General features: G+C 42.0%; 1 protein-coding gene across 1 annotated transcript in view; it reads left to right on the forward strand.

Annotated features, from left to right (window-relative positions):
* WASHC4 (WASH complex subunit 4) overlaps positions 1-12,936 on the forward strand; it is a 109,721-nt gene extending 96,785 nt beyond the window's left edge. The window contains exons 24-33 of the mRNA XM_075856759.1: positions 1,188-1,292; positions 4,086-4,220; positions 4,394-4,502; positions 4,687-4,753; positions 5,631-5,717; positions 6,443-6,590; positions 9,638-9,734; positions 10,244-10,440; positions 10,841-10,940; positions 11,934-12,936. Coding sequence (XP_075712874.1) covers positions 1,188-1,292; positions 4,086-4,220; positions 4,394-4,502; positions 4,687-4,753; positions 5,631-5,717; positions 6,443-6,590; positions 9,638-9,734; positions 10,244-10,440; positions 10,841-10,940; positions 11,934-11,998 — 1,110 coding nt within the window. The 3' untranslated portion in view covers positions 11,999-12,936. The remainder of the gene's footprint in view (positions 1-1,187; positions 1,293-4,085; positions 4,221-4,393; positions 4,503-4,686; positions 4,754-5,630; positions 5,718-6,442; positions 6,591-9,637; positions 9,735-10,243; positions 10,441-10,840; positions 10,941-11,933) is intronic.
* Positions 12,937-13,434: the final 498 nt, after the last annotated feature.

Genomic DNA, 13,434 nt, shown 5'->3' on the forward strand with positions numbered 1-13,434 from the left:
ACTGACACCTTTCCGTAGCACTACGGAAGGGTGTCAGTGCCGTGGAAATGTTCCGGGAATTATGGAACATGTCCGTTCTTTCGCATTTTGCGGGCCGTGCTCCCATACTTTGTATGGGAGCACGGCCCGAAAATGCGGCTGTCAGTCAGCGGCCGGCCGTGCCCGGAATCGCGGGCCGGGATTGCGGGCACGGTCGTGTGCATGGGGCCTTAAACAATAATATGTGACCTGAGTATTATGTTGTTAGAATAAGCAAGAGATCGTTCTTGTACTGTTGCTATGGTATTAAGGGTTTGTCCACCTTCAAACACAATTTACAGATACAATTAATCCATTTACAATCGCTACTTTGTGCTGATCCTGGGTTACAACCTGTATTATTGTCTAGAGCTGCGTTAGTAATTCTGTCATCTTCCAGATTCCTTGCTGATTCAGTGTGTGCTAATTTAAGTTCTTGAAAGGTACTATGCAGCATTCCGATATAAGAACATCTAACTCGCTGCATTATAGGAGCTCTACTGAGCTGTAAGACGTTTGTCTGACAATAAACGTCTCAACTGTTTCCAATAGCAACCAGCAGAATTCTGAATGCAGCTCTGGACTATAATCCAGGCTGTATCTTAGGAGCAATACAAGATAAATAATACAAACGGGTTAGGGCCTGTTCATATCACCGTTCATTTCCGTTCCGGGGTTCCGTCGGAGGGTTCCCCGCAACGGAAAGTGAAACTGACAGCACAGCTTCCGTTTCAGTCACCATTGATATCAATGGTGACGGAAACATTGCTAATGGTTTCCGTTCATCACCATACCGGCTGGTTTCCAGTTTTCCGACGGAATCAATAGCGGAATCGACTACGCTATTGATTCCATCGGAAACCAGCCGGAATGGTGGCGAACGGAAACCATTAGCGATGTTTCCGTCACCATTGAGATCAATGGTGACTGAAACGGAAGCTGTGCTGTCCGTTTCACTTTCCGTTGCGGTGTTCTCCTGACGGAACCCTCCGACGGAACCCCGGAACGGAAATGAACGGTGATGTGAACAGGCCCTTACTCGTAGGCTAATTCTATATATTTACTCTAAAATGGTATTGAAATATAAACATACGAGTACAAATATATACAACTTGTCCATTAACCTGGTAATTAATAGTTGTATTCTTCCTTTACCTTTTTCTCTGCAGATCTTTGTAGAGCGGACCAGTAATAATAAACACCTGAACACCATCAATATCCGGCACATTGCGAACTCCATTCGAACACATGGCACTGGGATTATGAGTACAACAGTAGGCTTCTTTTATTTATTTTTTTAAGTTACTGGGAATGTGATTGTGTATTATTGGGATAATTGTCCATTGTGTAGGCACCTAAGACGGTTATCATTATCCATTATTATCAATGTTGACTTTTTTTTATCTCATGTGGAATTCTTTTAGATTGTATACTTTTCAGAGACCTGTGATCTTAAAGCTTTGTTATGCACTATTTTTTATAAAGACCTTTCACATATTTACTCAGCATCATCGATTCAAATCCAGATATGAGGCCATTCTGCTCTTGTTCTCCTGGGACCATGGACGTTGTTTTTGGTCTTCCGCTACTTCTCCTGTCTTAAAGTGGCTCTGTCACCAGATTTTGCAACCCCTATCTGCTATTGCAGCAGATCGGCGCTGCAATGTAGATTACAGTAACGGTTTTATTTTTAAAAAACGAGCATTTTTGGCCAAGTTATGACCATTTTTGTATTTATGTAAATGAGGCTTGCAAAAGTCCAAGTGGGCGTGTTTAAAAGTAAAAGTGCAACTGGGCGTGTATTATGTGCGTACATCGGGGCGTGTTTACTACTTTTACTAGCTGGGCGTTCTGACGAGAAGTATCATCCACTTCTCTTCAGAACGCCCAGCTTCTGGCAGTGCACAGACACAGCGTGTTCTCGAGAGATCACGCTGTGACGTCACTCACAGGTCCTGCATCGTGTCGGACGAGCGAGGACACATCGGCACCAGAGGCTACAGATGATTCTGCAGCAGCATCGGCGTTAGCAGGAAAGTCTCGAGAACACGCTGTGTCTGCACTGCCAGAAGCTGGGCGTTCTGAAGAGAAGTGGATGATGCTGATTCGTCAGCATCATACACTCCTATACACAACGCCCAGCTAGTAAAAGTAGTAAACACGCCCAGATGTACATACACAATACACGCCCAGTTGTACTTTAGAAAGCCTCATTTACATAAATATAAAAATGGTCATAACTTGGCCAAAAATGCTCGTTTTTAAAATAAAAATAAAAACGTTACTCTTATCTACATTGCAGCGCCGATCTGCTGCAATAGGAGATAGGGGTTGCAAAATCTGGTGACAGAGCCTCTTTAAGTGATTTATCCAGTGTCTGTGGGGATGGTACAGTTTGCCAGGGCGGAGCAAGGACTTTTCCTTCCTACTATCAGCCTCTTAGCAGAAAGGGCCTATACCCATGGTGCTGCTTTCCCCCTATGAATCCAACAAGAAAAAGATTTTACGCCAAGTACATAAATCGTATTTTATTGTGCTTTGTGAAAATCATATCGGAGGGAAAACCCCTTTAAAGTTATTTAATAATCTAAGAAAATGTAATACCTACCCACGGGATAGGTGATAAATGTATAATCGCTGGAATCCCCACCGATCACTAGAACGGGAGTCTTGAGTCCCCGAACCACCTCACTGCACGATCGCAGTGAGGAGAATTTTGAATAGAGCGATGGTCGCACGTGTGTCCTGCCGCTCTATTCAATGTCTATAGGGCTAGTGGGTGGGCCCCCAAAAAATCATAAATGTATGACCTATCCTGTGTTCTTAGTAAGGAAAGCCCCTCTAAAGGGGTTGTCCTAGAATTTGAGAAATGAAACCAGCTGCAGTAAATGTTATAAAATTAAAAAACAATCAATACTCGTTAAATCCCCTGCAGCGCCAGCGTTGACGCTCCAGTGGTCCCCTCCGGTATTGTTTTCTGGAGCAATGACTTGCCATACATCCACGTGATCGTTTCAGCCAATCATGGGCCTCAGCGGTCATGTACCGTACATGCTTGCATCACCGCTGAGGCCAGTGATTGCTGAAGGAAAGTAAATAAATACCTGCGGGGACCTCCGGAGCGGCAATGAATTAAACAGGTGAGTAATGTTTTTGTTTGTTAATTTTATGACATTTCTTGCATCTACTTAAATTTGTCCAACTCTGTCTACCCTTTTAAAGACCTAGACTTTTGCAACTATACATTTTGCATAGACTATATAAGATAGCATGTTTTCTAAACCTAATTGTAATACAGGGGGACTCCTATTGCCCAGGTGCTCTATTGAACAGGCAGATCTTTTACACCAGTATGTAATGAACCTGCTCTTTTCCTCACAGATATTGGTTTAGGTTACTTGAAGTTATTAATAATTCCTATCATGTGGAACTTGCTAGGTATTTAATAGTATGCTTTCTGAGCTGTGTAAGAGTTGTCAGTAGATTATAATGGTAAACTTACAGTGGAGCGTTTGTTGTATATTGCGAGGATATTGATAGCAATGCACTAGATTAAAGCGGCTCCGGACCCCTAAATGGAATATATAGCTGAAACATATAGGTTACTTTTACTGGAAAAGGAAGTTTACCTTAAAATGGGAGCTAGAGCAAAATTTTAAAGCACTGTGGGCCCCATTGGCTCAAAAATCCAGGTTTAGCTTCTATTCGACAGACAGAATTTTGGAAGTTACCTTTGTTTGGGAATTAATTGGGATTCCGAGTTTGGTCTGGCTACCCAGGAACCATCCTTTGCACCTTCTTAACTTGCTTTATTGTGGGCTCGGTTGTATCAAATATCTGTATGACAACTATCTGCAGGGACCCTTCTATGTAAAACTGATACATTGCGTTATACCTACTGTATGGCCTATAGGAGGGGCAGTGCATGAGTAATTAAAACAAAACCCAAAAGAGGATCATGTGTCATGCACTGCCCCCTCACACTAGGCATGACTCCGTGCAGTTTAGCATAGAGTGTTCAATTACAGTAAACTTCTTTTTTAATTTTATTTTAACTTTCCTTTCAGGTTAATTTCACTTACCAGTTTCTACGGAAGAAGTTTTATATATTTAGCCAGTTTATGTACGATGAGCACATAAAGTCCAGATTGATCAAGGATATTCGCTATTTCAGAGAAGTTAAGGACCAAAATGATCAGAAGGTAAATTTCAATGTCCCATTTAGGAGGTGCGGTGTTGGGATATATGTGTTTATGTTCCTAACATGCTATGGTGGGGTTGCTCAATTGTTTAGAATATTCTTTACTTATTTGCAGCCAGTTTCTCGAGTAACCTTTATTATAGCATCTTTATCATTGGATCTTCTTTATTACAGTACCCTTTTGAAAGGGCAGAAAAGTTTAACCGTGGAATCCGAAAGCTCGGCCTCACTCCTGAGGGACAGAGCTACCTGGACCAGTTCAGGCAACTCATCAGCCAGATAGGTAAGCTATAATGTCTAATAAAAGCCGATGGAATTGTATCTTCTTTTTTTTGGGTACATTTTAGAATGTTCCTAGAATAAAGTAAATAACGTACATAGAGTTCTTGTTTGTGAATAGTGGCAGCAGATCTTCCCCTTTTCTCACTTTATGCCTGCTTGATGCTGATCGGTATTTTTCTTTGCAGGAAATGCGATGGGCTACGTCCGAATGATCCGGTCTGGTGGCCTTCACTGCTGCAGTAATGCAATAAGGTATGTACATTTTAAAGGGAAACTGTCAACAGCGCAGCTGACAGCGCTGTATATAGGACATGGAGAGCAGCGTAACGATACCTGTATTGTCGGTCATGCAAGATGCATGGCTGAGAAGTCTACCTTTTATTGTCTTCGTTTTTGCGATCTCACGTTCCACGGAGGCGACCTATTCATGTGCTGTGCTTCAGGCTCCCTGCACTGAAGGCTGCAATCCCCTCTCTTCTGCTCTGATTGTTGGCTCTAGCGATCAATCTAGTGCCGGGGACATCAAAACGTAGATTTCTCGGTCGTGCAACTTGCATGACTGGCAACAAAGGTTTTGTTATGCTGATTTTATAATACTGTGTATGTCAGTCAGCAGTTTTTGAGACTTATGTATTGCTGTGTATTGTTTTTTTGTTGTTGTCGTCCGCTGTATAAAACTGTTAGAGACCTGAAATCTCCTTCTACACACATGTAAATGAGACTGTCAGAAGTCTGAGCGGCATACTGCTCAGGTGTTTGACAAAAAAAAGGTCTTCAGGCAACCCTACTTGTCATGTGACCTGTGCGCTGTACCTGACTTGTACTACTACTTGTCAGTTATTTGCTCTTACAGCCGCAAATAGAAAAGGAAGCGGAATTTGAATATATATATATATATATATATATATGTACGTACTGTACATATTTTTTTATTATACTGTTCAATGTATAGATAATGCAGTAAGCCCGTTGGTACATTAGGATAACCCATCCATATGTCTTATAAGGGCATTTGACCTTCATAGAGGGTGGATCCCCTGCTTTAACCCCCTCTTGATTAGCCAGTGTTTTATTGTTCTAAAGAAACTTTTTTTTTTTTCTGTGCATGTTTTTTATTTTTTCCCCCTAGATTCGTACCAGACTTAGAAGACATAGTCAATTTTGAAGAACTGGTTAAAGAGGAGGGGTTGTCAGAAGAAACTCAGAAGGCTGCAAAGTGAGTTTTAAATATTCGCACTTTGGGTTAAATAACTTCAAATTACTTTGATATCCGTGCTGGCCAATCCGATTCGCAACCTGGCTTCATTCTCTCGTCCGACACTTGTAATGCAATCAATTCAGTTGAATGGTCTTATCTAATGTTAGGCTTAATTTCCTCCCTTGAGTACAGCTTGTTTATGCTGCTTCTAGCGTCCGAGTCAGGACCAACATGGACATCTCACCCCTTACAACGTGGCACAATACAAGGCTGCCCCCTATCTTTCCTGTTATTTGAACTTGCAATCGAGCACCTAACAGCAGAAATAAGGCAGTCACCCTCCATTAAGGAAATCCCGAGAGGGTCTTTTACTGAAAAGGGCTCCTTGTATGCAGATGACATTGGTTTATCTGGCAGACTATCTTCTTGGCTTCCCTCCTTGAATTGAAAGTTTTTTGTAGTCTTTTTGGCACTAAAAGAAAGCTGGGCTAAATTATTAAGGCCTGGAAGTCTATGGATACGGCTTATGGTATGGCTTAAGTTGGGAAATTCATATGTCCCATACTATAAAATTCTTTATATGAACCACAAAAGTTCACAGAAATTTGACAGTGTTCTGAACGTATACGAAATCCCGCTTAACGCTCATGATCAGTGTTGTTTCCCCCTATTTTTCTATTTCTGTTTATCTGTAAACCTGTAAAAAAAAAAATCTTTAAAAAATAAAAATGTTTGCTTTCCAGACAACTAGATTTTGTGCTTAGTGACCTAACCAGAAATTCAGCAGAAGGAACAGAATACTTCAAAATGTTGGTGGATGTATTTGCTCCTGAATTTCGCAGTGCAAAGAATATTCACCTCCGGAACTTCTACATCATCGTCCCACCCTTGGTGTGTTGCATCTCTGCTTACTTTACAATTGCCATGTCTGTTTTGCATATAACTGGGAGTTTACAGGACCTAGTTTAGATTAAGCAGCCAGAATATTGCGTTTTTTAGAGTGTGTAGCTTTCATGGCTTTACAGGTTTAGGCCTCATGCACACGACCGTAAAAACACCCGTTATTACGGGTCGTAATTACGACCCGTAATAACGGGCTCATAGACCTCTATTGGCCACGGGTACCTTCCCGTTTTCTTACGGGAAGGTGCCCGTGCCGTTGAAAAAGATAGAACATGTCCTATTTCAGGCCGTACAATCTTACAGCCTGGAGTTTATGTAAATGAGAACAGAGGTGTCATAAAAGAAAATTATGACATTTAAAGTGATACAATGTAAATTGAAATACCTCAATCCCTTTGTGCTGCCATAAATTAACAGACTAATGGCATAGCCACCATGCCAGAAGCCCCTTAATTTACATGCTTATTTGGCTGGCACTGCGTGCTCCTGGGGCACTGAGGGCAGACTAGCAGACCAACCCTGTAATCTGACAGGGAACTGAAATAGTTGGCTCCCTGTCACTAAAACACTTAAACGTAGTGCTCATATTGAGTGCTGTGTTCCCATGTGCAGAATCCGGCACTTCTGCATTTGGGTGGTTGCTGGGGAACTCCATGACATCATTATTGATGCAGGTATGCCCTGTGCAGAGGGGGCTTGGATGTATGCAGAGGAGACGCACTCTGTGTCTTTGCTGCATGTCTCTGTACTATTTCCAGTATATCACTGTTATCAGTGATCTGTATATGGGGACAGCAAGTAACACAAAAATCATGTGTTCCCCGCTAATCTGTGCCCCCATAGTTTAGAATATAGCAAATTGTAAAAAAAAATAAAAAATACAATAAATAAAATTAGAAAAAATGAAACCATGAAAAAAGTAAATTATAAAAAGCCTACTCCCCTAAAAAAGTGCACATCTCCCTGAACCCACATGCACCGATATTCGATATCCTGTGTGACAAAAACACATTTGCACAGACGTTAATAGGTTACTGCCACGCAGAAAGTACATTACCCTAAACATACAGTAATTACCCCCGGCCACCAATTATTGCTTGTTCTGCCCTAGCCCTATCTTTTGCGCCGTCGCTAAAAAATGTATCATCCATGTACAGAGGTTGGGCTTAAAGTTAAGGCAGTAATATGGATTTTAAACAAAAGTCGTTTTTTTGTTCTCTGCGCTATACCGCCATCATACGTTACACAATGAACACATATTTGACTTTGTTATGCATGGGGGAATTAGAGGGTTAATTTGTGGTATTTAATATTCATTAAATAAACTACCTTAACTGGTTGATGATGCAGGACGAGTATGCTCGTCTTGAGCAGCAGGCATTTGCCGCATCAGGACGAGCATACACGTCCTGCTGACCACAGTGGCACAGCCTGTGCAATTAGCAGCGGGGGTAACGGCTGTAATATACACCCGCAGCCCCTCTCGAATGGCGGAGATCAGAGAAAAATCTGATGATCACCATGTAACACTTTAAATGTCATGACCAACGCTCATCGCAGCATACAAAGGGGAAGATTGAGGGGGGGGGGGGACCGCATTGATCAGGTCACAGGAAATCCCTGTGATTCAAGATAGAGTCCCATAGCTAGTATGAGCAAACCGTACAAAGTAACGGAGGCCTAGAGCGTTGTTTTGTAGACTGTTATTCCATCCCACAGTATACATTAAACGTATAAGTATTTTTTAACATAGTAGCATCAGTCAGAGGCATCCGTTAAACATCTACTTCATGAGCTTTTCCATAGTTTTACATGACCAATCCGTAAAACGGATTCCATTATAGTCTATGGGTGACGGATGTGTTAAACGGACGCCTAACCGTCACCCATAGACTATAATGGTATCCGTTTTTCGGATACGTCTTGAACTCTTATGACCCTTTTTAAATCCGTATCTGTTAAATGGATACCATTATAGCAAATAGCAGAATCGCATTTTTTCTGGATATTTGCCGAAGTAAAAAATAATCTATATTAACTGTTTATGTAGTGGCAATTATTTTGTACGTATACATTAAGTACAACTCGTCCTGCAAAAACAGCCTCATGAAGCTTACATCGAACAAAAAAATAATATAGTTATGACTGCTGGGGATGCAAAGAGGAAAAATAAAAAAAAATAATGTTCTGGTCCTCAAAGTGTTAATACAGAACATGAAAAAAAAAAAAGATTTTTCTTTTTCTGACTATTTTTCCCTAAATAAGGCCTATAAAATTAATTGATATTGGCCCCAATTTTAAATAATAAAAAAGCCCTATGTGTTCCTGCTAAAAATGAAATAAAATAAAATCTCACCATTTAGAGTGTAGCATTCCAAAAGGTGAAAATTTGTTCTGGGCACCATCCCCCAAAACACCCCTGGTCGTGAAAGGGTAAAATGTATTTAAACTGTCTCCTATCTATCCGCCCGTCTATCAATCTTTGCTATATAGTTGTGTGGAAGTTGTTGTCTTTATGCATTGATAGTGTTGATATTTGCACTTTCCACCGTCATCAAGTATGGCTTTTTTAAAGCATCGATTTACTTTTGGTTGCGGACGCTCTTCTATACCAGACTAGCAATTCCCTAATATTCTAATCTCAAAATTGGCCCTTATAAAGCTTGAGCAATCCGATAATGGAATAGTATAGCCATTTGGAATTCATATTCCCCCGAGCACTGGCAAAATATTCTGCAGTTTGTTACTGTCAATCATTGGAGCGCACCGACTGTTGAAAGGATTTTTCGCACTGGGCAACCCTTGTCCGTATGGATGTAGTATGAGGGGGGGGGGGTGTCTGTCACTTAAGACCCCCCTCCATTAGCCAAAGTGGAGATCCGTTGGAAAGAGCAACTCGCTGAGTATCTTTCCGGCAGCTTTTCTGATTAGAACTATATTGGAATCCAGAAAGGAAATGTTTCAGCCGTGCAGATTCTGTAAAATGCTGTTGGATGTTTGGACGCTTTCTTACCAGTTTTTCCCTGTCTTTTTAGACACTTAACTTTGTTGAGCATTCCATCAACTGCAAGGAGAAGTTAAACAAGAAGAACAAAGTTGGTGCTGCCTTTACTGATGACGGCTTTGCGATGGGTGAGTTACTCATGTCTATTTTTACTGATGGAACTGCTTGAAATCTTCATATTGTGTGTGCTATGGTTTGTAGGCGGTTGTACACACCGGACTTTTATACATTGCTAAGTGTGCTCTTATGATGGGTCCTCATTTAACTAACCTGGTGGTTCTTTTGGAAAAGGCGTATTTACTATCATTATTAGGTGTATAATTGTTTTTATTGTTGTTGACCTTCAAATGAGATGTCCCATAGAGATGACCCCTTTCCATATACCCTAATAGGGCATATGGAGGGCACACTCTATGGGCTAGAATGAAGGAGCACTTTGTACGCCGCCGCAGGGAAGTTGTATGGCCAGTCACGGCCTCTTCTAGCGACACCTGTTTGTGGGGGTGGTTTTTAGAAGCTGGGCCCGCGCCGATCACCTTGTTCCATCTTCTATTTAAAAAGTACTTGTCTTTAGCATCTCTCTCTCGTTTTAATAGAGCTTTTCAAAAGTTGTTCATTTCTGTTTTGTTGCCTACAGGTGTAGCCTATATTCTTAAGCTATTGGACCAGTACCAAGAATTTGACTCCTTGCACTGGTTCCAATCTGTAAGAGAAAAGTACATGAAGGAGAAAAGAGCAGTCTCTAAACAGCAGAACGTGCAGTCGAATAATCAGGATGAGAAACTGCTTCAGACAATGAACCTAACACAGAAGAGACTGGACATCTATCTGCAGGTGAAGCTGCTCAATTTCTTGGTTTTTATATTTTCGAAACCTACAGGGAAAAAAAATGGATTGTTAAGCATTGGGACTTTCCTGAGATTCTTCAGGGCGTGATAGGGACCCAGTGAACTTTGCCAACAGCCCAGCAATTCATGGCATTGTCGTCTTACTCTAGCAGATGGTGACGGACTTTATTAGGGACATGGATAAACCACCTGTCCAAACCTGGCTGCATCTCATATTGTCTTTATAAAGTTGTTCTTCTATTCATGTTCAAATGTAAGGGAAAATCTACATATGACAAGTGGTGGAATAGGAAAAGTACTGGATATAGTACTTGGATTACATATTTCTTCTGTTGTAATTGCTTGGACAACTAATATTTGTATTTGCATCTTCTCTTGCTGTTTAGGAATTTGAATTTCTTTACTTCTCGCTGAGCAGTGCAAGAATCTTCTTCAGGGCTGACAAAACTGCAGCTGAGGAAAACCTGGAGAAGAAGGAAAAGGAAGGTCCGTATAACATATGAGTATATGTGAGCTTGTATACCCAACTCTTTGTTGCCACACAAAATAGTCTAGCTTACTCTCCTCTCCCAATTGAAATAAACATATACATTAGATATCTATTTCTCCCGACTCACACTTGGTCAGGTGTACATGGCCAGTTTAAAGGGGTTGTCCAGTCCGAAGAAATTGCTGGCCTATCCTTAAGGATAGGCCACCAATAGACAATCTGCTGTTTTAAAGGGGCCGCGGCGCTGAAACAAGCGCTGTTTCCTATTCATTTCATTTACTGCTCACACTGTGAATTGCCGACACTTGTAGCGGCGGTTCACAGCATTACATCCTTCTCCCATTCACTTCAATGGGAGAAGGCTGCAATACTGTGAAACGCTGCTACAAGTGTGTTGGCTATTCACAGTATAAGCAGATAAGGATTAAAGGGGAAGCAGCAATCATACAAACGCTGTGGCCCCTTCAAAACAGTTGATCAGCGGGGCAGGGGGTGCCTGGCGTCGGACCCTAACCGATCAGATATTGATGGCCTAAGGGTAGGCCATCAATTTCTTAGGACTGGACAACCCCTTTAAGGCTTAGGATATGTGGTCGTTCTCTAATTGTCTGGCGTGTGAGTTGCTTGTAGTTTATAATCCTTTTTGTCTATGCAACTCACAAATGCCCGAACATTCAGCTGGGTTTGTAGTGGACTTATTTTTATACACAGCACTCAGTCTAAATATACGCCCAATGGACTATGCTGCGAAGGTGCAGTTACTGATCATAGCTGTTTTCTAATGGGGCAAAAACAAAAATCATATTTTTCTCAGTGGTTGATTTCTCAGATAGCAGTTAAGCATAACCCATTTTGACTTGCATACTCTTTATAACCTATCAACTGAACATCCACTTTTCTCTTCGTTCTGCATGCTGTATTCTGTTGTATGCCATGTGTTTGATAACTTGTAAAATTGTTTCGTTTTGTTTTTTTTTACTTCTGTAAAGAAACTTCGAAAGTAATTAACGACAACCCTGCAGTCAATTCTGGCTCAGACTCCGTTATGAAATGATGCATCAGCAGGTTCCAGAAAAAGTCTCATCTCCCAGCTTGGATAGCTAACTGCACACGAAGTGAAACTGAGGAGACTGGACAGAGACCATGCACATCACAAAAGGACAGTGGTCATGGCTGATCCCAAATACATTTAGAACCATGGCAGCAGATGCATGGAAAAGGTGCACATCTGGATATCTCACACACTGACAGCTACTGAAAAGGAACTGAAAGACATTAGATGTGAATGGACGTAATGCATTTTTGTGCAATGTAACAATGGTTAATAGATCTAACACAGCAGCCTCTCCGGATCCAGTGGTTTTAGCAAGCACCCAGGGCTTCACTACAGCAAGACTTAAACATTACTGTGATGACTTCTTGTATATTATGATGAAGGCGCTTGCAAATTTATGAGTGACATGACAAGGATGCGAGCGTGTATATGTGTAAATGTACTTTTTGTACATCAAATGTGTATTGTAAATGTCATATCTTCAGATGTAAAAATGTATAAAATATATATACAAAACTTCAACCCGTTAGGTGTGTTCTCTCATCGTCATCCTTGTTCGTGATCTAATTGCTATCCGCTTAAAAATTATAAAAAAAAAAAATTGTCTCCATGACTTCCGCCTGTTCCTTCAGGTGATGGGCGTGCTGAGAAGTTTGACCCTTTGGAGAGGCAGCCAATTTTCGGTTTTTCATTCCAGTTTTACCCTTTCACCTATGACAGCACCCTTGGAGAAACATCCCATTCACTGGACAGGAAGCCTGATATAAAAAAAAAGGACACCCCTCTCCACACACCCAGTCAGGTTTCCTGTCCTCTGGGTGGGATTGTCCTGTGGATCAACACACGCTCTCCAGGATTCCCTCGAGCAGGTACTCCCCTGTGTTCCTGGAGGTTTTCTGAATGTGTAAGCCTCTAAGGGAGCAGCCTTAAGTCTGGGGCTGGTATCCTCCTCTCCCAGTCAACGCTCAAGCCTATGGAAGGCGGTAAGCTCCCGCCGCGGGTGGGGTCTCCTCTGGTGGGGAGGGGGTCTTCTCCTGGGGTCAGGCCGTCCTCCAGTTTAGCAGAGAGGCAGCCAGGACTCATGGCCCACCGCTCGGGCGCTTCTGGCTCACTGCAGTGACCACTTCCGGTTGTGGCGCACGTCACTTCCGTTGAAGGTGATGTGCGGACATCCCAGGAAGCTGTGTTCCGGCGGCCCAGTTGGGGTGGAGGGGCTACAACGCATCATAGCCTGGGAGCCTCCCCAGTCAATCCTAGGCCTGAACCAAGATGGTTCCTCCAACCAAGCAACCAGGAGAAGCAGCAGGACGCGCTGAATGACCTGAGCGATCAGATCCAGCAAGATCCTCCAGTCTGACACTTTAAACGGCATGGGATCTTCTAGGCATCATGGTAGGACAAACATACAAGGAAGGACAAAATTAGTAAATGAAAAA

This window comes from Rhinoderma darwinii, chromosome 3 (assembly GCF_050947455.1).
Source record: "Rhinoderma darwinii isolate aRhiDar2 chromosome 3, aRhiDar2.hap1, whole genome shotgun sequence".
Taxonomy (NCBI): domain Eukaryota; kingdom Metazoa; phylum Chordata; class Amphibia; order Anura; family Rhinodermatidae; genus Rhinoderma; species Rhinoderma darwinii.